Here is a 23,684-nt window from a genome sequence, read left to right as displayed (position 1 = left end):
CCCGACTCCCAGACTCCCTTGGGGGGGGGGGGGGGCAGGAGGGGATCAAGAATAAGTAAAAAAAAACAAGAATATTGGGCTTTGTTTCGTTTGAGAAGAGAGGAAAAATCTATGTTTAGATGAGACGGAAAAAGGGATATATTTGGGTGCGCGGGGGAGAAGAAGGAAAGAAAGGAAAGGGAAGGGAAAGATGAGAGACATGGATAAGAATGGAACATCAAACTTGATAGATGTTAAATCTCCGATTCGCTTGAGGACAGTAGAATTAATGTTTTTTTATAGATTCTGCTTTCTTAATCAGTAACAAACCAAAAGAAACAATTACATGTAGAAACCACAGTAATCATTAGAAAAGAAAAAGGATGTATTTCGCACCAATCTCTCAAACCCTGACATACCTCTCGTCATGCCAATAGCGCCGTTACATGTAACAACAATACCATGGTGATCCAGCAACCAAACGGTAGCTTTTTCTAGCAAGGAATCAAGAATAGAGACATTTTTTTAAGAAAAAAACAATTGAATACCCCCCCCCCCCCCCATATAAGCCAACAGGCCCGTCAGAAACTTCCGAAGAAGTTCTTCTTGTGTGACATGTAACGTTTATGGAAAGAAAGAAAACAAAGACATGGTGGCCGTATGTCCATTTGAACGACATTTTCCCGAGGCTCCAGACCAAGAAAAAGAGAATGCAGGGGAGACTGACTTGAGGAGAGAAAAAAAAGGATATGTAACAACGAATGGAAAGAGAAGAAAAGCAAGTATGGTATATGAACAATAGAATGCAGATACGCCGGCCCATGGCGAAAAAGCAAGGAATGAACAAGATGAAACTTCACAGGTCCTGTCAATACTGTTTACAGAGGCTCGGAAATGAGGTGCTTCTCGACTAGAAACCACTCTAAGAGCCGGTGTTCTCAATGTTAACGCCGCCAGTAGCATCGGCTGCATCGGTTTTGCTGTCAGACGATCCGTTGGGTACAGGCTCATCAACAGTCGATGCATTGGTGCTTGGATTTGTGCTGCTCAGTGGTGACTGAGTAGAGCTGCTGAGAGCAGGCGTAGGCATGGTGGGTGAGTCTATGCGGTCGTAGCGGTTCATCTTCTTCTCAACCTGGAAAGAGTTAGCCAATCGTCTATCAGCCAGTCGGATTTTGTTGGGCTCAGCTTACCGATACGCACTGTTTGCCGGGAATAACCTTCTTGGCCTTTTCAAGCTCCGGCTTGAGTGACTGAACAAACATCTCATAGTCGTCGCGGGTAAGGGTGTCCAAAAGCTTCTGGATCACATAGTTGCCGTAGCCATCCCTAAGCAAGTTCATGACATTGCTCTCACCACGCTCGTTCTTGGATAAGACAACGGACACAAGCTCGCGGCGTTGGGCATCGTCGCTGCAGATTAGACATCTCTCAACAACGTTGCTGGCAAACTTGTGCTTGGAAAAGACCAAAAACTGTGCTTTGATCAAAGCAACAATCTTGGCTCGGTCCTCTGGCAAGCCATGCTCGATGACATGTTGGGTCACGTAGTTTCCGTATTGGTCGGTGATCAACTTTGGTCCCTCGGCGTGAAGCTCCGTAAGTATGAACCTGCGCTGGGGTTCTTCCACCTTTTCGAGCAGTCGTTGGATGACGCGGCAGCCATACGAGTTTACCGACAAGACACCGACATTGCCCCTAAAAGCCTCAACAATCTTTTGGATGTGGTGCATCGGGACTCGGTCAATAACCTTTTGGATGACGTGATTGCCGTTCTGGTCCTTGACAGTCTTGAGCACATCCTTTTCAAGCTCCTTGACCATGGATGCTTGTTGCTCGGTGAGGGCGTGTTCCAAGGCCTAGACCCTATTAGTCTTTGTTCATGCTTGCAACCAGAAAAACTTACCTTTTGGACTACGCGACAGGCGTACATTTGATTGGCGAGCTCCAGGACATGGCCCCTCATCTTACCAACAAGAATCTTCTTTTGCGTCTGGTCACCGTGCTCGAAGAACTTTTGGATGACATAGTTGCCAAAGACATCCTGCATGAGCTGGAGTGCATTCTCCTCGAGCTCCCTGAAGACACTTTCCTTGACTTCACTGTTTGCAGTTTCAAGCTTCTGCTGGATGAAGCGTGAGCCGTGCTGATCTCCTGCAAATTCAACCACGTGACCTTTGATGTCGGTCAATTCCCATCGCTTACTCTGCTTCTGCTCTCTCTTGAAATTCGCCAGCTCAGGGCTCATAGCGCCTAGTGCATCAGCAGCGTTTTGTTCGCGGGGTCCTCTGGGCGGCTGTTGTTGGCCAGGCATCATCTGGGCCATGTTCATGTGTTGCGGTAGTGCAGACAGAGGCATGCCGTTGGCCATGGCAAACTGATACTGGAAAGGGTTCTGCAGCTGGGCAGCGGGGAACATGTGTTGGAACTGTTGCTGATGAAGTTGGTTCGGAGGAATGAAGTTACGCCTTCCCTGCTGTGACAACTGGAAGCCAGCTAGTTTGTTCTGCAGTTGGGCGACATTGTTCGGATGGGCCAAGTTTTGCTCGCTGCTATAGGGATTCAGACGATCATACACAAGCGGTGTGCTGCTGTGGGAGTACATGGGGCTCTGACGAACACTGGTGCCGTTTACAGCACTTCGGCTGTTGTCAAACTGGTGGGATCGAAGTTGGCTGCTGGGAAAGGCATCCGGAGTGTAAGACCCTGCATCCACTCTACCCGCATTTGACAGATAGGTGTGGCCATTGAAAGTTTCGCCAAGCTCCTCTCCAGACACAAAGGCCGAAGGAATGTTGGTGGTGCTCATAGAAGCCCTGTGTGAGGCCATGCGCGACTCTGGTTCTTGTTCGTAGTTCATTCTGCCGAGTGCTTGGAATGAATCGCTCTGCATTGAGCCACTTCGTTCTTGGAAGGTGCGACCATTGGCAAGAGAAAAGGATGAGCCGTGGCGCGGAGCTTGCGAGAGCCTCGAGAAAGCGTCAATGGTCTGGTTGAACTGGCTCGGCTCGGCGCCATGTCGCGAGGGTGGCAGGCTTCCGCTTCGCGAAGGAGCTCCGCTCGAAGATGTGACATGGTCGGAATTAGCCACGCTGCGGCGGTCGTCGTTGGGAGAGTGGACTGAGGCAGTGTCAGGCCATGATGTGACGCCGGTGTCGGGGCGGTGGGCGTTTGTCTCTGGCTGACTAAAGCCAAAGTTTGTGAAGCTGGCATTAAGCCCGTCAATTGGGCGTGAGGCGAAGTTTGCATTTGCAGTCTCTGAAAAGGGCTTGATGGTCTTGGAGAGGGAGCCTCGAGATGCACCAAATAGACCAGATGAGGTATTATCAGCGTAAGGCTGGCCTGGCTGCGCCTGCGCAATTGGCCGTTTTCCTGCCGGCGATACAGCGGAGCTTCTGGCTTGTGACATGGTTCCGGCTGGCTTCTCGCTCCAGGCTTGCCTAGCGCTTGGCCTCCACTCGGTGTCCGAGTTGGCCACAAGGGAGCCTGAGCCTGTCTTGCCGTCGGGGAGGGCAGCGTTGTCTGCACATGTGTCAGTGGTGTGAAGGGCATTTGCACAATGACTTGTCTGCGGTGGCATACCTAGAGGGCGCGAGGTGTCTCTGCCCGCGGAGCCGAAGGGGAAGGCACCAATCGGGGCATTCCAGATGCTGTTGCCCCATGGGGACGAGTGTGATGTGCGGTCGGCGTCTGTGCCGTTGAGCGAGATGGCATTGCCAAAGTCGCGCGATCGGGTCTGGGGGATTGGGTTAGTGTGGACAGGGCGAGTGGCGGGGAAGGAGCTACGCACATTGCCCGTCATGGCGGCCATATTACGACTAAGGTCGCTGGGCGTGGAGTTCATGTACACTGGCGGGGCGAGGGGATGCGGTGTATATATGCGAGCAGCGGGCTGCGGGGTTTATTAGGGTAGTGGATTGTCGAGGCTGCGCAGAGTGGCTGGTGGGTGTGTGTGGATGGGTCAGGGTCGAACTAAGGCTCAGGCGTCAGCACAGGCAGGGCAGTTGCTGAGAGTTTGGGCACACCGACGCTTGTATTATGACTCGCACAGCGGAGGGCACAATGAGAAGTATGTGAAGAAGGTGTGTACAAGGTCGTGGCAGCAGTAAAGACGAAGAAGAGGAGAGTAGTAGTAGTGGTGGTAGGAAAGAAAAAAGACCAAAAGTATGTGGTGATATGAGCGTAGTCGTTGGGTAAGCTGGGGGGGGCCGTCCGTGGGTCGTGGGGAAGCGAACTCTGGGTAGAGTGGGAGGGTTGTTGTAGGGCTGGCGAATGGCAGTGGTGGTAATAGTGGTGGTGGTGTTGGTCGCTTCTTTCTAGCCAGAGTAGATGGGCGATTCTAAGCAATGATGTTGCGCGCCAGGCGGGGAACGCATCAGGGTCGACAACCAGTGTAGCGGGGATGCAAGGGCGGGAGGGTGGCCAGGACGGGCGGTGTTGGTTCTTATATGTGCAGCGGGGGCGGGCAGGGCAGGTTGTGTGGGATTGTGTGCGGTTCGCAGAGGGAGGGAGTTTGGTCGTAGCACAGACGTGGGCGTCGGGGAGGGGGGGGCAGAGGCAGAAGACGTCTTTTTGCTGAAGATGCGACCTGCTGGGCCCTGGCGACGATGGGATCGGCAGCTAAGTTTGGCGTCCGCTGGGGTACGCTAAGAATGGGCCAGACAGGATTGGACTGCAGGGCCTTGGGAAGAGAGGGTGGTGGTGAGGGTGGTTTGTGTGGTAGTGGTGGCAAAGCAGGCAAGGCTTTGAAGAGACAGCGCTGGGGGGGATGGCGTCGTCGTCGTCTTAGAAGAACACGGTAGCGGGCGCAGGCGTCGTGTCTGTCACTCTGGGTTTGCAATGCGCTCGTGTGTGCCAAGACCGAGCCAGGGACGATGCGGCAGCGCAATCCGGCCGATCTTTTGTGTTGCGCGCTCCCCGTCTGGCAGCCTGAGACACTCCCCTCGCATGGACAGGAGTCGTGGAGCATCATGTCCAGCCCGAGCGTGTTTCACCACTGCCCTGTCATGTGGCCGGGCTTCTGTCTTGGGGGGAGAGAGAGCATGTACTTGCCGTTGTAGTAGTAGTAGTAGTAGTAGTAGTAGTGGTACTTAGCAAATGGTAGTAAGAGACCATCGCCCAGCCGCAAACAAGCACTACATACACCAGAGAATCACTCAGCCTCAGCCTCGGCCTGCTTGCTTGCTTGCTCTCTTCTCTTACACGTACACACACAACACCTGCATCCGGCACCACCCACCCACTCACTCCCCTTCCCTTGCACACACGTTTGCAAACGCAATCATCCCAACCCAAGCCACCGTCATACTCGCTACCTACCCTTTTGCCAGCCCGGCCAGAGTCTTTGTGGCCTAGTGACCTGCCCCGTCCATGGATTGCCCTCCGCTGACGATGCTCCCTGCAATATAACGCCTCATAGCTGCGGGTTTGCGCTGCAGGGCTGCACGCTGCATCCAAGGCGTCCACTGAGCCCATCCGCCTCTCCACCTTGTGCGAGCCTTTGTGCTGTGCTGGCACTCTGGCAATGCCTCCAGCGCACCCGCCCACCGACGTGACAAAGAAGCTGCTAACCCCGCCCTCCCGCACACACTGCACTTCCTTTTCCGTCGCACTTTGTGGTTCGTCTCAAAGAAGCTTCGCACCCACACGCACCCACACCCATACCTCATGTACACACTCACACCGCTTGCTGTCTGTCCATTACCGCTACAATTGCTGCTGCTGCTGCTGCTATCTATGTACCTTACTACTCACGGCCACTGTGGCACAATAAGCCCCCCCCCCGGCCGAGCGTCACCACTACTTACTCACTTACGTACCCTAACGCGGGCCGGCGAATGTCATTCTGGAAACTTTGATGCGCGACTTTTTGTCCTCCCTAGTTGGATCAAAATGCCGCCTACACAGCTTGCACCCTGGGTTTCCCCCGCGTCCTTGCAAAGTGTCTTTTCGTATCGTGTCTACCCCAACAGTGTTGCACATTGTCAGCGCTATTCATGGCCTTGTTAGCCAAGTGCTGGCTCTGCTTTTCGTCGCCCAAGTTGCGACGGGCCTCAGGAGCTCAAGCTGCAAGCGTCGCATCTCCAAAAAGGCAGGCACTTGGCGTCGAGAAGGGGGCAAAAGCATCAAGCTTCCCCAAGACTCATCAAACAACGCAGTCGCCCATGCAATGTTTACTCGCGGTTCCGGCTGCAACCCATGCCGGGGAATCCGGCCATTGCTCGCGTGCTACCGATAAACCCCAACTGTTATGATAAACTGCCTAGGTATCTCGAGTATAGAGCAAAAGCCGGCCCCGGGCACCCAAAAAATAATAGACAGGGCAAGGCATACACCTAGCAAGGCCTATAGCAACTATAGCAGCCCCGGCTTGTTGAGCCCAGGGGGAGACGCCCATGAAGTCGCTTTAGTCCCATCACCACATGGCGCTCCCTGCACCCCGTCGGCTGTGACGTTTGTCAAGCTGTTCGCTCCATACATCCGCGCGTTGCTGTGCCGCGCGTTATCACCATGGATGATGCTGTATCGCTCCACAGCCCGCGCAAGACGTTCGTCTCAAGCAACAATGACAATGCAATGCGTCCCGCTTCTCGGCGCCGTTGGATCTGTTGCTCTTGTCATTTACCGACTCAAACGCATAACGTCTCGGTCCCAATGAGCTTAACGCAACATGCAACCTGCCAGTCCCAAGGTACATAGTCTGGGGACCTCTCCTCAACCGAACAGCACAGCGCGGACGTGCTGACCCTCGCGATCCACTCACGATCCACCGTGCAGAGTCTCGACCTCTCGCCTAGCCGCTGGCCCCCCCGTTGTGCGTATTACCGCTCCTTGCACTGCCCAGATGTTCCCGGCCATAACGCGATTCGTTTGTTATTGCTGTTTGATGCTCTCATCCTGTCCATCTCATTCTGTCCGTCTGCTTGCTTGCTTGCTTGCTTGCGCTGCCCTCTGGCCCTCCTCGTGTCCTATCCTGTCCTGGCCGCCGCTGGGCTTCGGTGCATGCAGCCCAAACCCTACGACGTCGTTAGGCGCGCAGCCAAACGCCATGCTCCCCTTTTTTTTGTTGGTGGCCACGGCGGGACGAACGACTGGCTCTGATAATGATGCCAAATTAAGAGCCAGAGAGGATGGGCATGGTGCAGACGTCTTTATTGCGATGCTTCTTCTGGGCCTAGCGCGCGGCTCCTTCGCCTTTTTGGTCTGTCCGGTAGGGGGACGCGTTCTAGCGCGGACGGGTGATTGGCTGCCTAGCAGTCGACGTTCTGTGTACCTGCATTGGCAGACTGCGAGGCGCTTCTTGCCCTGCGCCGTCAAAATAACGTCTCCTCCCTCTTGCCTTGATCTCTTTGCCCACCTTTTCCTACGGTCCTGCCCATTGTTCAATCATTTTTTTGCCTACGCCGAATCATCGCTTCACTCTTTCAGCGGTATTCGCACTTACGCTCTTTCCTACTTGTGTCTCTCGTTCCCTATCTACTCACCTGCGAAACGCCGGTGCTCTCTTAGGTGCGTATCCGAAACTGTCCGCTCGTCATCCGTCAGCGTCTCGCCAAGCATCTCCAGCCAGACAGCGACGACATCATGACTGCGCCAGCAACACTACCACCACCCCTAGAGCGATGGATACTAACTCACACCCAGCGACTGCATTCTTTAATCGCAGCCATCGCACACTGAGCACTCTGCACGCCATCGATACGCCTTAACGACCACACAAACTAAACACAAAACCAAAACTAAACCAAATCCAATCACAATGATGAACATCAACCTATTCAAGCGCGACGAGGACGACAGCCTCAGCGACACCCATCTGACGCTCCTCATCACCCTCGTCATGTTGGCCTTGCTCGGCGTAGCAAGCATCACAGGCCTGCTCTTCCTACGGAGCCTCCGTCGCGCAAGGAAAATGGAACAAGCCACCCCAGAACTCCCCATCTACGAGAAGCGTCAATCAAATATCAACCACTTGACCATCACCGCCATGCCATACAAAGGCCGCGAGTCCGTCATCACCTACTCAGAAAAGCAGACCCTCATGGACAGCCCCACCAGCCCAGTGCCCGAGATTCGCATCACCTTCCCCGACGAGGTTGACGAGTCGGGCAAGCAGCACTCTGGCCGTGTTGTCGTCGTTCGTGTTGGAGACCACAGCGTTGGCCTCGAGCCTCTGCGCGAGGACCTCCCAGCCTACCAGCAGGACGCATCAGACCGCTTCGATTCCCTCGACTTGGATCGTATGGGCGGCCTGAAGGAGAAGGACGACAAGTACTACTCATAATCTTTACTCCAACCCTAAACGATAATCACCCGACCAGGCCATCGCCCTCGAACAGGTCTGGCAGCCCGGGCCCTCGAGCCACTTGGCTATGACCGACTTGACTTTGATGACGGCTATACCGCGCTGAATGCCAGCTTCGCTCAACCTTTCTGAAGCATGACAAGCACGGTGGTGGCACTACACATGTATATTCTCGGAGTTGACTGGCCAATTAGTTGTATACCCCCCTGCATGATTTGGCCATCTCTTCAACGAGGTTCTGCACCTCTTATATAACTCTTATTCATTAATGTATGCTATCTTAACTCCTCTCGAGCTCCTGCATCGAGCAGCATGAGAGCCAATACAAGCCATTATCGATAAAAAAAACCACATCTGCTGCTGTCCCGTGATGTCCTCGAGTTCTGACAAAGCAACACCAGGGCAATCAACCAATGAGCCTCGATTGACGTCAGTGCTCGCTGTTTGCCATTGCCATGTTTCGTGTCGTCTTTGATCATCCTTCTTCAACAAAATATCTGAAAAGCAAGTCAAAGTGTATCAGATCCTCGGCCAGCCATGCTGGTCGTGCACCTCGATGGCAGGTGCGTATTATTGGTGCGGGCTTGGCATTACGACGATCCACTCTACTAGCATGTCCGCAACAAACCCTCACTCGCGTAAACTCCGCAACAACTTTCTTCTCATGGATTCTGTCGCTCCTTGAGGCCCATTGAGCCATCTCAACTTCCTTCAGATTTCGATTGGCATTTAGTATTCGCCGATTGGCCTCCTCTCTTCCGTCGCCATGGCGAACCGTGAGGTGTTTACTCCGCTGTCCGAGATCACCGGTCAGAAAAGCACTCCAAAAGGTCAACAGCATGCACCGCAAAAGCAGCAGCAGCAACAACAACAACAAGCGGCACAGCCTCCGCGAACTATGGTGCATGATCCAGACAAGGTGAAAAAGCTTAGTCAGGTACACTTCAAGGCCTCGCACGGTATCCTCGTGGCTTTCTTTTGTTTCATGCTGTAAGTGCAGTTCGGTTCAGCTCCACTGAGGCTTGGAGAGAGCGCGTATTGCGAATCTATCTGACGCGCGCTAGTGTACTTCACGTTTTCGGTATATACCTATTCACGAGCGGTTTCCTCCTTACGCGATTGGTTCTCGACCACAAGTCGGAATGTGCGTTGCCTCCTATCGACGCAGCAAACTCGTATACTACGGGCAATCCAGAGAAGGGATGCTGGCACCCCAAGACCTTTGAAAAGGCGGTTGTGATCATTGTCGATGCGCTCAGATATGATTTTACCGTGCCTTACAAGGCTCAATTCGAACCTGCCAATCTGGTTGATGCTGCTGTGGACCCCTCTGAGTGGCCGCCAGTTGCTCCACGCCACTTCCATAATGCGTTTCCTGTCCTGTACGAGACGGCTATGAATCAGCCTGAGAATGCCTTTCTCCTTCCCTTCATCGCGGATCCGCCAACGGCCACGATGCAGAGATTAAAGGGGCTCACAACGGGCACATTGCCAACTTTTATCGATGTGGGAAGCAACTTTGCAGGTCAGGCAATTCATGAAGACAATATTGTTGGTCAGCTGAAGAACGCAAGCAAGAGGTTGGTGCATCTTGGAGACGACACGTGGCATGCACTTTTCGCCGACTATTTTGAGCCAAATCTCACGCACGCGTACGATTCGTTCAATGTCTGGGATCTGCATACAGTAGACAATGGCGTCACCGAGCACATCTTCCCACTGCTAAAGGCTGAGAATGCAAGCAAGTGGGATGTCATTTTCGGCCACTACCTGGGCGTAGACCATGCTGGACATCGTTACGGTCCCGACCACCCCGCTATGACTGCGAAACTGAATGAAATGGACAATGTCTTCCGTCGCATGATCAATGAGATTGACGATGATACGCTTTTGGTAGTCATGGGTGACCATGGCATGGATGCAAAGGGAGATCACGGAGGAGAGTCGGACGATGAGATTCAGGCTGCTCTCTGGATGTACTCCAAAAAGGGTATCTTTGGACGTAGCGACCCTTCATACGTCACTCCTCCGCGCAACGCTCATGTCCGGCCGGTCGGCCAGATTGACCTTGTTCCAACTCTTTCACTCTTGCTAGGTATGCCAATACCATTCAACAACCTTGGCAAGCCGATTGAGGAAGCTTTCATTGGAAAGAAAGGAGACAACTTCGCGAACCTCGCAGCTGTCAACCGCATGACCGCTGCACAGATCCACAAATACCAGCATGAATACGCACAGGCGCGAGGTATTCCTGATAGTGCCAGAGCTACCTCGCTCTCTCTATGGACGAGTGCAAATGACGCATGGAACTCACTCGGAAAGTCTAAGGCGAATAGTGCGCAAATGCGCCAAGTCTACGACGCCTTCTCTGCTTACCAACACGACACCCTCAGTCTTTGTCGGGACCTTTGGGCCAGGTTCGACATTCCAAGAATGATAAGTGGTGTTACGATCCTAGCGTCTAGTCTGATCATTCTCGCGCTCTACGCTAGAATTCTGCATGGAGACCGTACCGAGGTTACACCCGTCTTTTTCACTCGAGGTGCCATTGGTCTGGCCTTGGGAGGTATCGTCGGTGTTGGTATCACCGTCTTCATGCCCGAGGATGCAAGATCGCATGTGGTTGTCCTCTCTTCTGCGCTCTCTGGAATCATTGGCTGCGCATCTACATTCTATGTCCTTAGCTACCGCATGATGCCTCTTATGCCCAACACCATCTGGGGCTGGGCAAGCGTTGTATTCACCTTTGCACTCTCTGCCGGCTTTGCAGCCAACTCGTTCACAATCTGGGAAGACGAAATCTTGCTCCACTTTTTGACGACATTTGGCGTTCTTGCACTCATCTCCTCACTCCGCCAAAGGCGCCTTGCAGACCGAACATTGGGCGCCTACCATTCTATTCTCTTCACCGCCCTGCTAAGAGTCGCCAGTTTCTCAAGGCTTTGCAGAGAAGAGCAAATGCCCTACTGCAAGTCCACGTACTATGCTTCTGCGTTGTCCACTACTTCTGCACCATGGCAGCTTCTCATTCCTGTCACTGTCGCTATTCTCATTCCTACTTTTATCAAGAGCTACTACGAGGGCACAAAGAGCTATCAGCACAACGCAACTCTTTGGATAGGGCTAGCATTGCGCTTTGGGCTGATGCTTTCGGCAGCTTATTGGGCTCTAGATGCCGCAGACGATGGCGAGTGGCTACCTGACTGGGTGAACGTCATCCGCATCACGAAGCGCTTCCTGGCACAAATTGTACTGGCCATCAGCATGGCGTTTGGGTACTCGATCTACAACTGGTCGAAGCCTCTCCTCAATGTCATCATCGACAAAGACAGCAAGGATGCGAATGGTGCACCGAACGAGGCGGTCACTGTTCTCGGATTTGCAAATGTTGAGGGCTCGCGCTACGCCCTTCTCATCACCATCTGGTATCTTGCCATTACCCTCCTCCAGAAGCCAATGGGAGCTGGTGCCATTGGTATCTTAGTCTGGCAGCTCTTCTCCCTTTTCGAGATAATGGACACGAACAACTTGCGCCAGTCCCCAATCGGCCCCGTTGTCCTAGGCCTTCTTGGATCTTTCCACTTCTTCAAAACAGGCCATCAAGCCACGCTCTCAAGCATCCAGTGGGAATCGGCCTTTATCCCACTTGCTAAGATTCGCTACCCATGGACACCCATTCTTGTCATTCTTAACACCTTTGGTGCCCAGATCCTGTGCGCAGTCGCTGTCCCCGCCCTTGTCTTGTGGAAGGTTAAGCCGCAGAAGAAGGGCTTGTTGAGTGTCGTGGCGAAGGCTGTGGCTACCCACATTCTCTTCTATGCTACAATCAATCTGGCAACGACCATGTGGGCAGGCCACCTTAGGAGACATTTGATGCTGTACCGCATCTTCAACCCGAGATTCATGGTTGGCGCCGCCGTGTTGCTTGTCGTGGATATTGTCAGCATTGCCATCGCGCTTTGGGGTACGAGGATGAGTATGTTGAGTACAGCGGAGGTATTTGGGTTTGGTGGGTGAGACAAATGTAGAAAATATGTCCGCGATGTATTGTCATTTGGATTTGAAAGAAAAGATGCAGTACAAGAAGTAATTTCAAAGCACGAGTGACTGTACATGTTTTATTGTTTGTGATTGTATTCATGAATCTTTTCCCTATACCAGGGCGTCTAGGGAAGATGTCAAAGAGAAAAAAAAAGATCTCTCATCTTCACGTATCATGTCACGATTTTCAGCCTCATGCCATCTCTTAATCTCACCTCATCTCTTGATACAGCCTGATTTTCATTCAGACCTCTCTCACCCCTCCCTCATAAGCACAACCACTTCCGCTACTCTCCACCTCCCGCTCCCGCCCTCACTGCCACTATTTCCCTCGAAAACCCTCGTTCCAATCCTGATCCAACTCGACTACCGCTTGTTTGACCCCGCCCTCACCCCGTTTGCAACCATGAAATTCCCCCGCAAATCACATCGTCTGCCTCTCGCTCTCTCTCTCTCAGCGAGTAATAGCACAGACCGGTGCAAACGAAGGTGAAGGCGGAGCCGCTAGCGCACTCCCGTCGTCGGTACTATAGGTTAGTTACTGTATTAGGGCGCGATTGGAGTGTGTCTCTCTTTCCGTACGACGAGGGTAATGGGGGTAACGACGCGATCGAGGTGGACTTGGATCTCTTTCTTGCCTGACTGCGACACTGAATTCTGGACGTGGGTACGGGTTGGTTGATACTTACTACATCAGGGCGCGATTGGAGTTGTTTCTCTCTCCTCCCTCCGTACACCGAGTGCAACGACTTGATCAAGGCGAACCTGATCTCTTTCCTGCCTGACCGCGACATCGAATTCTGAACGTGGGTACGGTTTCGTTGGTAGGAGGCTGTTGGTTGGGTGGCTGAGGTTGTGATTTGGGCGGTGAGTATGCGGTAAGATGGGTTTGGTTGATGTGGGATTTACTGACTGAGGGTGTAGGATACGAAGTGGTTGGAGGGGGTTTGGGTTCACTACGAGAAGGTGCCTGCGGGAGGGACTACTTCAACTGATCGCTACGACTTGATCAACGAGACAAATCAGAGAAGTACTTACACGACCCGGCTAGACAACTATTGGGGATAGACCAAGATGAATTCAATTGAGGTGTCGTCTATCCTAGAGCGCCTCAGAGAGCGATATCTTCTGCGAAAGCCGCATACACGCATCGGAAAAGAAGAGGAACTCAAAGAAATTGAGAATATATGCGCGGCGATTGCAGCTCACCCCACAGGTACGTACGACCGTTCTGTTCCCTACCCGCTTGTCTTGTCACTGACACGAACAGACGCTGCGCTTCAAAACTTAACGGATTACCTGTGGGATACGCTTCTAGTCTTTTCATACGATGAGATAAACGCTATTATCTACCGCCTTCAGCGCAGCTTCAAAGCCCATCAGAGCATCCTTGCCGACTTGGTCACCCAGATGTTCGGCTTTGGTATTGACAATGATCACTGCGAGTTCGATCACACACTCGGCAAACAGATTATTCATCTCTTCCATGATGTCCAAGCGTACACCGAGGTGATGAAAGACATGAATAAACTGATTATGCTGGCATTTGGCATGATGACGGAGACGGAACTTCAAGAGCGGTTGAACGGCCTCATCAGGGACGCCTCGTTTGCAGATGAGCTGTTTGTGCTCACCGGCAAACTAGGCTTTCCTAGAGAGGCGTATAGCACTCTTGTCTCAGTTGCCAGTAAGTCGCAGGCTTTTGAGAACGCTGCGGAGAGCAACGGATCATTGTCGTCTGCGGGTCGCACTCAACAGCCATCACGCAAACTCGAAGAGGCTATACATTTACAACAACATGGCGGCCGGACCCCGTCGTTGCCTCTTCAGCTGCGAACAGAATCTGTGACAGCAACGCGCAAGCCCGAGCCTAGAACTAAGGAAGAAGTCGCCCTACTCATCCAAACCGCTTCACGTGGCCACCTGCTTCCAAAACACGAAAGCGCCTGGTACTCCTTTGGGTTTGTCTGCACTACGACTGAAGAAGACGAGCGACGACTTGCAGGTCTCTACGCCGTCTTTATCCAGGAAACAGACAGTCCAGACAGCTTCCGCGAGCTCCAGCACACTCTAGAGACGTGTAATCTAGCAACTCTATTCGACACAAAGGGATATGGCAACTTCCGCGAACTTTCCCCCCACCTGGAAACATTCCTCACCACGCCAGCCGAGCAGCGTCCCACGGTATGGCGTCTGAAGCAATTCATCCACGATACCAATAACGCGAACCCACCAGCTAGCCTTCGGCGCGACTACGGCTTCAAGTACTGCAGACAAAGAGATGAAGTCACGCGTCTTAAGGCCATCTACAGCAAGATGTTCGAGAAGATGGGGGTAATGGAGGTACATGGTGCTTGTGTACCTGGCAGGTTATACGAGACTGCTAAACGCGAGGGAGTGTCTATTCAGGCCAAGGATGCAAGGCTTATGAAGAATGACTATCCTTCCCCTTTTGTGGGGTTTGAGAACACGGCTGGACTTGAGAATTACCGGAAGCCGTTGTTTAAAAAGCAGCTGAAGACGTAGTGGCGAGGTGGTGATGGCGGTGATGATGATAATGATGATGATATCTAGAACGCCTCTAAACAAGGGAACAGAGGTGTCGATGTCGGTTCTCCGAAGGACGGTTTGGCTATGGGATACTGGGCATGTGATTCGGGACTAGGTTTGGGTGTGGCATTGTGGAGGACTGGACATCATGGAATCTTGCTTTTACAGATGTACTGCCCATCTTTTTCTTAACAGCAACACTGCTGTCAAGGAGCATGACTATGGCCAATTAAGATGACGTGAAAGAGCAGCTCTTGTGTAGGACGAGTTTTGCAGGTGGTGTGATTTATTCCGGTGTAAAGCTGGATGAACAAGGTGAACCTAAATGGTTGCCTTGCCATGTTCTAGCCCCACGACTGTTTCTTTTGCTGCTAGTCGTGGCGCCATTCCCGCTTCGAATGGCCTACAGGTGTCATCCACCAGTATCACAAGCACCTTGCTCATCAATGCTACACAGCCACCCAACGCCTTATTGCTCATTCTGCGCTGTCCATGCAGCCGAGGCAGAATCGATACTGCGTGGTTGATTGGTGTGCAGGCCTGGCGTTCGGCTGATGACGGGTCGGCGGGAGGCGTCTGCTACGCTGATCCCACGTTTTGCGCATTCGCGCAATGGGGTCCATACGCTTATGAGAGCCGTCTAGGCAATTGCCAATTCCGTCATGAATTTCTTGACCAAGCTGACGCCTCTCATATATGCTGGCTGTCCGAGTTTGCGACTCAGAGCAATCTCGTCCAACGCTACCGCTATCTCTGCGCAATGGAGACCATGCCGTCGTGCACAAACTCGCACACCAGATTGCCCAAGCTGAGCATGAGTAAGCATGTCCAAAGAAGGGACTCGCTTTCCTCTTCGAGAACCCGAGATTCTGGCTATAACAGCGATCCGGATCCGCTCTCGCCCTTGGAAATAGCCGTGGTAGAGCAGGGTACGTACGCCTTGTCTGTACATCTCTCAGAGCCTTGATCATTAACACCACAGCAGACCTACTTCCCTCGACATTTCCACGCGTGCCAAGTATCCTGCTTAACTCTAAACCCACCTCTTTTCAGACACACCTCAACTTCGATACCATAAAGCGCTTTGGACGGGGAACCATCTTAAGTGATGATGCAAAAGCTAGTTCGGACCGGGGAATCTCAAGTCACCCCGCAACATTTATCCCGGACCGTGGTATTCCGCGAAGCTTTCCTTGGTCCCCCGAGTTAGAGATTATCTATGGCGACGGACCTGCGGAGATTCTGCAAACCCAGACAGCTTCTCAAGACGAAGATATAGAGAGATGGGTGAACGACAATCTCCCGTCACGCAATCGACCGGAGCAGAGGGCACTATCCATCGTTTCAATATCTTCAACCAGTAGCTGCGACATGTACACAAGCACGGATGTCAGTGACGATGAAGATGAGTATAGAAATGGGCCCTCAATCGCTCAAAAACCGAGGTCTATTCTCAAGGTCATCGACTTGATCATCAGGAAGGTTGAGATTAGCCTACGACATGCAGCTTACAAACAGTGTGCGGGAAACAACACCCCAAGCTCTCAGTCCGGAATCTCTACTTCCACAGGACACAGCCGCAAAACATCGTCGAGCTCCGGATCAAAGAGAAAAACACGCCAGGACGGTAGTTCGCCGCCAGAGGATGATGACGAGGACAGACCAAATAAGAGGCGGCGGGGGTCGATCGTAACCTTGGATGAATCAGATATGGGTGCGCGGTTCGCATGTCCGTTCTACAAGCATGATCCGAATCGATACCGCAATCGGCGTACTTGTCCCGGCCCTGGTTGGACGACTGTCCATAGGATGAAGGAGCATTTATATCGGTCACATGCTCAGCCAATCTTCTGTCCAATCTGCTACGCAAAATTTAAGTCAGACAAGGAGCAACTGAATCATGTGCGGTTGCAGCAATGTGAGAGATCGTCCACCCAACAAATTGACGGCATTGATAGGGAAACAATCTGGACGCTGAGAAAACGTACCACTGGACTGAGGCTAGAAGAAGACAAGTGGAGAGATGTTTATCATATTCTTTTTCCAGGGGTTCCGACTGCGGACATTCCCAGTCCATGTATGTCACTTCCTTTATTCAAATTTCCGCCTGACGTACTGACATGAAAAAAAGTTTATGACTGCGACTCGCCAAGTGAAGACTCACGAAGATTCCGCAGAGATCTGCTTCGTCGCGTGCAAGAGGAGCTGCACATGGAAGCTGAACAGATGCCTAGTCCAGTCGAACAGCAACTTCTACAGCGTGTCGCTCAAATTATCCGTCGTTGCGAAGAAGATCTACTAAACCAGTCTCATCCGCCTCACACTGCTGACTTCAATACCGGTCGACGTGCTAGTGCTAGCTCTATAGGCAGTTCTCACCAGGCCACGCCTGCATCTGCGCCCAGCCCACCACCATTCCAGAGTGATTTGATACCAGTGGCGCCGGTACTAGGTTCCCAAGACCATATTCTTGTCCCGATGACGCTCCAAGACACTGCACAGTACATACCTGAGCCTATTGTAGACTTTACGCAACTGGTGTATGATGACCAGCCGTATGATACTTTTAGTCTGGGCATTGATTGGGAGGATGTCTTTTCTCCGGTGCAAGACATGCAATGTCGGAAGAGCAGCGAGCCTGGTACCACATGTCCAAGGTTTATGTTCACTTGATGGGGAAATGTAAAATTATTTTCTTTGTAAGCTCTAGTGCTATATATGTCCATATATGTTGCCCACAGCCTGAAGTTATAGCAGTAGTATTGTGATGTACATACCCCGTGATTGTTCATGTCACGACGTCATAAGACACGTGACCTGGGCGAAACACGAGTCATGAAATGCGATTTCCGCGCGATTGAGTTGCATAATCTTCAGTCGCAAACACAATGCGTCCAGCAACGCGAACGTCGCTCGTCGAGTTTCGCTCAATCCTACTACCGCCAATTCGCATTCCGGTTCACGCTCTCGGAGCGTTATATCGCCCACAATGCTCACGGCCGACTCCCAGTGGCGCTCCTCTGCAATGCCTCACGCAGCGTCGGGGTATGAATCTCTACAAGACGGCCAGATCTAAGACACTGTTGGGACAGCACAAATCCTTGACTTTCTCATGGTATGAGCTGGAGCCTCCAAGTGCATCACCGAACCGCATCAACCTCTTTGAGACGGATAAGCACCATTCCAAGTATAAACTGATAGCGGAGGACGTGTCGTTGCAAGAGGCATACGATAATTATGTCAAGCCAGGGCATATGCTTTACTGCATGAAGGAATTGAAAAAGGGCATGGCAAAGAAGTTTATGGCCGGGGAACAGGAAGAGGTCTTGAATGAATATAAGAACTTCTCGTTTGCGGAGGCGGGCTCGCACCGGATTTCATTGGACAGCCCCCAGAAAGGACGACAACTTGGAGGACTCAAGAACATTATTTTCAATGAGTCGAGTCCAGTCTCACATTTCCGGCTGTGCATGGACCGGGCCTATCAATTTATCAACTTAGGCTCGCCTGTCGAGATGCGTATTCGATTACAGGGCAGTGTATCCAAAGAAAACAGACTCATGCCCGGCGACCCGGCCGTCTGGCCGTGGATGCATGCCCACTTCCCGCACTTGCGCCCGGATTTCATCCTAAAAGAGATGCCCGAAGGAACCCAGTTTCTCATCAACCCAGTCAGCGATGGGCGGGTGTGCCAGTGGGTCATGGCCAAACCAACGACTGGATCCAACCAAGACCTGGATGGGCGATTTGAGAAGGTTCAGAAAGGCGTGATAAATTCAATTAGGAAGGGAGTGCAGGAGATGCTGCCACAGCGAATGCGACTTCTATTGGCCGAGGGTGGAAACGTGAATTACTCGCCCAACACGGGCATGCCGAGATCAAAGGCAAGGGCAAAATATAGCAAGGGTGGAGATGTCACATATGGGGCTGAGGAGAAGAAGCATCTGGCCAAGGACGCGGAGACGTATAGGTTCCTGCAGCCCGATGTAGACAAGAAACAAAGAGCAGAGGACAAGGGGGTAGTGGAGGAGGATGGGAATGAGGATGATGGTGAGTTCAGGCCCAGGTACAGGCACAACAAGCAAGAGGACAGGCCGTCGCCGGAGCGCAAACATCGATGGCTAGGACGAGGCAGCAGGCGGTGAAGGGGGGCAGAGCGGGGTTAGGAGTGCAGTGCAGTGTATTGTATTGTATTGTATGAATAAGACTGGCGACGTGGTGCGTCGATAGATGGACAGAAGAGATACGTGTACAACAAGAAAGGGTTTCAGCAGTGGCAGGTGTTGCTTGGCGCAGTGCTTAGGGCTGACTAGTCCAAGGGAGCTTCGGCCAGGGAAACAGAAACAGAAACGGCCGGGGCGCATCCCGAGCCACAACCCAGGCCAGGCCCTGCCCTGGACTACTCGCACACCCAACTAAAGTCCCCGACGCCCTCGTCTCCCTTTGCGGCCGTGTGCAGTGCTTCAGATGGATGCCCACCAGTGACCCCCTACCAGTCTCGTCCTGTCGTGTCCTGTCTGGTGTCAGACAATGCTCTCGCCCTAGACCTCCACTCCCCTTACGCGCGCCATCCAGTCGAGCGAGGCCCAATATCCCTAAACAACCGCCCCTCCCCGCGACCTCCGTCCTCCGTTCTCCGTCCTCCGTCGTCATCATCATCACCACCACCGCCGCCACCGCCGCCGTGTTCCGCGCCTCCTTCGCTGCACACCCAACACGTCGCCTCGAGCCCGCAACCTCGCCCTCGTGCGCCTGAGGCTCAATGAACGCCGCACGTCAGGCGTGCCGCCCAAAGCACCAAGTCCTGGTCCTCAAGTGCTACCCCAAGGTCCTGAAGAACAACGCAGACGCCAAGGCCAATTCGAGCGAATTGAGCTACCTGCTCTACTATGCGAGCACACGCCGCAGCAAGCTCCAGAAGGTTGTCGACTTCCTCGACAAGAAGGCCACCAAGGATGTGTGGAAAGTCCGCACTGGCAATGTCCAAGTCACACTGCAGATTGTCAAGACGGTGATTGAAAAGTGCCCGCGCGACCTCCCGCTCTACGCTGGCTCTGTCCTGCAAATCCTGCGCACCATCCTCAACTCGAACAACTTGGCCATGGTCGAGGAGTCAGTCCCGACCTTCGAGGCACTATGCGCCCACCAAGACCCCGCCGCTCTCGCTGCCGACCAGGACTACATTAAGAAGTACGAGGAGATTGTCCAGCTATACGCTCAGTTTGCGTCCAAAGATGCCATCAAGACGGGCAAAGACGCCGTGAGCTGGCCTGTGGCTATCAGACACCGAAAGGTTGGCCTGCAGGCGCTCAAGGCCGTGGCCTCGTCTGAGTCACTGGGGTCAGAGACGGGGCGCCAGCTGGCCGTCATTATACCAGTCATACTCGCAAACATACATGCAGAGACCGGCGCATATCTCAAGCAGCTCGAGATCCGGGAAGCCGCCCAGGGCGAACACGACAAGGAAACCGCAACACGGCGGCGACAGAGCGTATCCACAGCGCGAACCGACGACGAAGACGGAGACCCAATCGCCGCATCCGGAACAACCGAAGACGCGGACAAACTGGCTGAAGAGGAGGTTGGCGTGCTCGCGCTACAGGCGCTAAGGAGCATCTTCCAAGGGGTGAATCGCGGTCAGCTCCGGCTGGCGACATCCGCCGTTCTCGACTTTATAAGCACACACGTCAAGAGCCAACAAGAGGTCCCGCCAAGCGAGAGCAGTCACTGGGCAACGACGCTCATGGCCATGATCTGTGTGTGGGTGCCTGTGCAAGACCGATACACGATTCTCGTGGGAGCAGTTGAAGCCCTGGTCCGCAGCCCAATCGTGGAGGAGGATCTTGAGCGACAACTGGTGCTCGCCACTGTCATTGACTATCTTCTTGCCTCACCCATCAACTTCATCGGCCTTAGTGTCATGGATGTGCTGGTAGGGTTCATCTCGCACACTCTATTACTGTTACAGCTCGGTGGGCCAGGATCGAACATCTTGCCGCATCATCAGCAGACGACTTCTATCATGTCTGAAAAAGATGAAAGTAAGAATTCATCCGCAAGCAATGTGGATGGTGTCGTCATGGAAGTCGTGAAGAAGCCCTCAGGCGCAAGGTTGCAGCTCTTAGACACTGTACAGAAATGTATGGCAGATCTTGCAACCCACGTGTACTATACAGACCAAATCTCAGACATGGTCGAAGCAATCCTGAGTCGCCTCAAGCCCTCGCGTCTCTCGGCCATTTCTACTACGGCCGAAGCGATACAGAACCCTGAAGGCGCTGTGGAGGCTGTTGCAGACTCAATCAGCATGCAAGAGAAGACTCATGTTGACCGGTTCTTCTCATTTGAGACAGCTCGCATCACGGCTCTCGACGCTGTCAAGGCCATATTGAAGAGGGCAAACGCGCGGAAACCGGACGGTTCTTCAGCTTCGGTGTCGCGAAGCAAGGTTGGTGTCAGTGTGTGGGAAGGCTCACAGTGGCTGCTGCGCGACCCCAGTGGCCGAGTCAGAAAGGCTTATGTCGACGCATTAGTCACCTGGCTGAATACCGAGAAGGATAAGGAAGACCTGAAGATTGTAGAGAACTACAGACGGAAGGAGAAAGATAACGACAAGAATTCACTGTCTAGACGAGCGGTTTCGAACGCTTCTACGAGGGAGAGGGTATCTAAGCGTGGCAAGGACACCTTTCTGCCTCTACTCCATCTGGCTGTGTATGAAAATGCGCATCAATTCATTGACTCGGAAGCCGACTACTTGCTTCTGCACCTCCTTCTCACCACCTTGGTCAACCGGTTAGGCGTCAACGCTGCAAGAAGCGGGTTGCCAATGATCATGCGACTACAAGAGGATATCACAACTATAGAAGATCCCGGTGCCAAGTTGCGCATAGGGAGTCTGGTGCATGGCTACCTCTGGGCACTCAGTGCGGCTCTAGACTTTGAGGTTTCTTCTGTCGGTCGCGCACTGCACAACGAGATTACGCGTAGAAACCAGAAGGGTCTATGGATGAAGAGCATCAACGTTCCGCCTATGCCCATCCATTTGATTGAAACGCCACACCCAACACCGGTTGCAGTGCCTCCGGAAATTGTCCAAAACGAGGCCCTCAGGCCCTTTGACAATCTAGAAGCACTTGTTGAGAAGATCTCGGAAGGTTATTCGACTTCCCTACATTCTCCGCCTACTTCGCCCCCAGGGTCGCCTAGCCGTGGAGGGGCTGCAAACGGCTCAATTCCAGCAATCCATCAACCAGTCCAGCCAATGGTGCCTAGGGATCCCCCTGAGTTATCATTCAAAGTCCGGGAGGATCTCATGTCGCAATGGTCTCGTGACGAGTGCCTGGCAAGCCACTCCAAAGACTCTACATCTGCATCCATCTCTGGGTCCAAGTCTGGGACTCACTACACCAAGAATAACTTTCTTGGTGTCAACATTCCGCACGGAAATCTTGACAGCAATGCGAGCTCCCCTGCCCCCAGTCCCAGGCGAGCGCAGAGCAGACCCCCATCCGCCGCTTATGGTCTGGCAGGTCGTCTTTCCTCACCAAACCGCAGTCGCAGTCCCGGTGGTACACCCAACAGCTCCTCATCTATGCGCTCGACTGTGCGCGTCGACGACCTGAGGCGCGCTCTATCCACCTCCAGTGGTGCAGCACCCAGGACAAGTTATTCAGTTCGCGCTCCATCGCGGCGCCACCGTAAATCCTCTTCTGACCATGCATCCACCACCTCGGAATCGCTCATTAGTGTACATTCGCTTTCCGATGCATCCTTCATCACTACACACCCAGCTGGAGACTCTCAGTACCTTCAGAACTCCGACTCTACAGCCACACCCGCTGCGACATCGACACCTCGTCCGCTGACAGCCGCGTCGACGCAATCAAACGGGCAAATACGAGAGCAAACGTATACCATGGACAACCTCCCTCCAGTACCTCCTATCCCGGAAGACCTCAAGGCAAGTGCCAATGGTGGGATCCATTCCAGAGACTTTGCTTCGCGGCCTCGCACCACGTCAAACGGCGGCATGACGAACAAGGCGCGAAGTGTCAAGAGCGGAACCAGCAGGAGCCGGAGCGGAGACAGGAGAAGGAGCAGCGCAGGCAAACATGTCCTTGGCCCCTCTAAACCGGATTTCTCGGGCTTCCTGGATAGCATTGGTGTTGAGGATGCTGATACGGAGGATGGGGATGTTGAGGAGGTTGGTGTGCGCAAGGCGCCATACTAAGAGGTTAGATGGAGTTTTTGTTGAAGAGGCGTGGGTATGGGTATGTCGTTTCCTTTGTGCATTTTCTTCCTCTCTCTTATTATACTCTCACGGTGCTACCTACTCGATGCATTGTGATGCATCATCTCCGACTCGCTCGTCTGTTTCTCCCTTTTGTCGCGTTAACTAGATCTTTTTTTTTGGTTATTTTCCCTCACCTCCGCTCTTGTCAACTTTCGTGTGTCTTTTGTTACAATCCTCTTTTTTTTGTGTTCTTGTTAGATATAATTCCACAGCTGCATTTTTAATAGCAAAAAAAAAAGAAAAAGCTGCAAAAAGTAAAAAGGCGGCAGATTTCAAATGCAAATCATACAAAGTCTTTTGAGAGACTTTTCTTAACTGCTCGTCTCTTGTCTTTTCATATTTGTTCTCTTCTTTTGTTTTTCTCCTCTTGTTGGCAAAGGAGCGTTTACGGGCTCGCTCAAGTAATAGGTATTGTGGTTCGGTTTCCTTGTATTACCATTTAGTGAACAAGTACGGTTATGATTATGGAAATTATCAAGTCTCTTTCTTTCCCTCCCTACATGGCATGTCAAC

The 23,684-nt window shown here is 52.7% G+C and overlaps 7 protein-coding genes across 7 annotated transcripts; 6 read left to right on the top strand and 1 right to left on the bottom strand.

Annotated features, from left to right (window-relative positions):
* Positions 1 to 901: 901 nt before the first annotated feature.
* On the bottom strand, positions 902 to 3,790 carry COCCADRAFT_106597 (uncharacterized protein; the record flags this gene model as incomplete). Its single annotated transcript, XM_007718101.1, has 5 exons — positions 902 to 1,114; positions 1,173 to 1,838; positions 1,886 to 3,501; positions 3,562 to 3,715; positions 3,770 to 3,790. 5 exons carry the CDS (start codon positions 3,788 to 3,790, stop codon positions 902 to 904), a joined length of 2,670 nt encoding a protein of 889 aa, XP_007716291.1.
* A 3,948-nt stretch (positions 3,791 to 7,738) lies between these two features.
* COCCADRAFT_8376 (uncharacterized protein) lies at positions 7,739 to 8,263 on the top strand (the record flags this gene model as incomplete). The annotated part of the gene is made up of 1 exon (XM_007718100.1): positions 7,739 to 8,263. One exon carries the CDS (start codon positions 7,739 to 7,741, stop codon positions 8,261 to 8,263), a length of 525 nt encoding a protein of 174 aa, XP_007716290.1.
* Positions 8,264 to 9,050: 787 nt separating this feature from the next.
* COCCADRAFT_106598 (uncharacterized protein) lies at positions 9,051 to 12,301 on the top strand (the record flags this gene model as incomplete). The annotated part of the gene is made up of 2 exons (XM_007718099.1): positions 9,051 to 9,274; positions 9,349 to 12,301. 2 exons carry the CDS (start codon positions 9,051 to 9,053, stop codon positions 12,299 to 12,301), a joined length of 3,177 nt encoding a protein of 1,058 aa, XP_007716289.1.
* Positions 12,302 to 14,194: 1,893 nt separating this feature from the next.
* COCCADRAFT_72031 (uncharacterized protein) lies at positions 14,195 to 14,845 on the top strand (the record flags this gene model as incomplete). The annotated part of the gene is made up of 1 exon (XM_007718098.1): positions 14,195 to 14,845. A coding segment is annotated over one exon (651 nt), but the record flags the coding sequence as incomplete, so codon positions are not given.
* A 790-nt stretch (positions 14,846 to 15,635) lies between these two features.
* On the top strand, positions 15,636 to 17,548 carry COCCADRAFT_8373 (uncharacterized protein; the record flags this gene model as incomplete). Its single annotated transcript, XM_007718097.1, has 3 exons — positions 15,636 to 15,804; positions 15,861 to 16,952; positions 17,007 to 17,548. 3 exons carry the CDS (start codon positions 15,636 to 15,638, stop codon positions 17,546 to 17,548), a joined length of 1,803 nt encoding a protein of 600 aa, XP_007716287.1.
* A 215-nt stretch (positions 17,549 to 17,763) lies between these two features.
* On the top strand, positions 17,764 to 19,020 carry COCCADRAFT_40207 (uncharacterized protein; the record flags this gene model as incomplete). The annotated part of the gene is made up of 1 exon (XM_007718096.1): positions 17,764 to 19,020. One exon carries the CDS (start codon positions 17,764 to 17,766, stop codon positions 19,018 to 19,020), a length of 1,257 nt encoding a protein of 418 aa, XP_007716286.1.
* A 617-nt stretch (positions 19,021 to 19,637) lies between these two features.
* COCCADRAFT_106612 (uncharacterized protein) lies at positions 19,638 to 23,108 on the top strand (the record flags this gene model as incomplete). The annotated part of the gene is made up of 1 exon (XM_007718095.1): positions 19,638 to 23,108. One exon carries the CDS (start codon positions 19,638 to 19,640, stop codon positions 23,106 to 23,108), a length of 3,471 nt encoding a protein of 1,156 aa, XP_007716285.1.
* Positions 23,109 to 23,684: the final 576 nt, after the last annotated feature.

Source organism: Bipolaris zeicola (genome assembly GCF_000523435.1).
Source record: "Bipolaris zeicola 26-R-13 unplaced genomic scaffold scaffold_212, whole genome shotgun sequence".
In the NCBI taxonomy this organism is placed as follows: Eukaryota; Fungi; Ascomycota; class Dothideomycetes; order Pleosporales; family Pleosporaceae; genus Bipolaris; species Bipolaris zeicola.
This window is presented reverse-complemented; position numbering and strand designations above follow the sequence as displayed.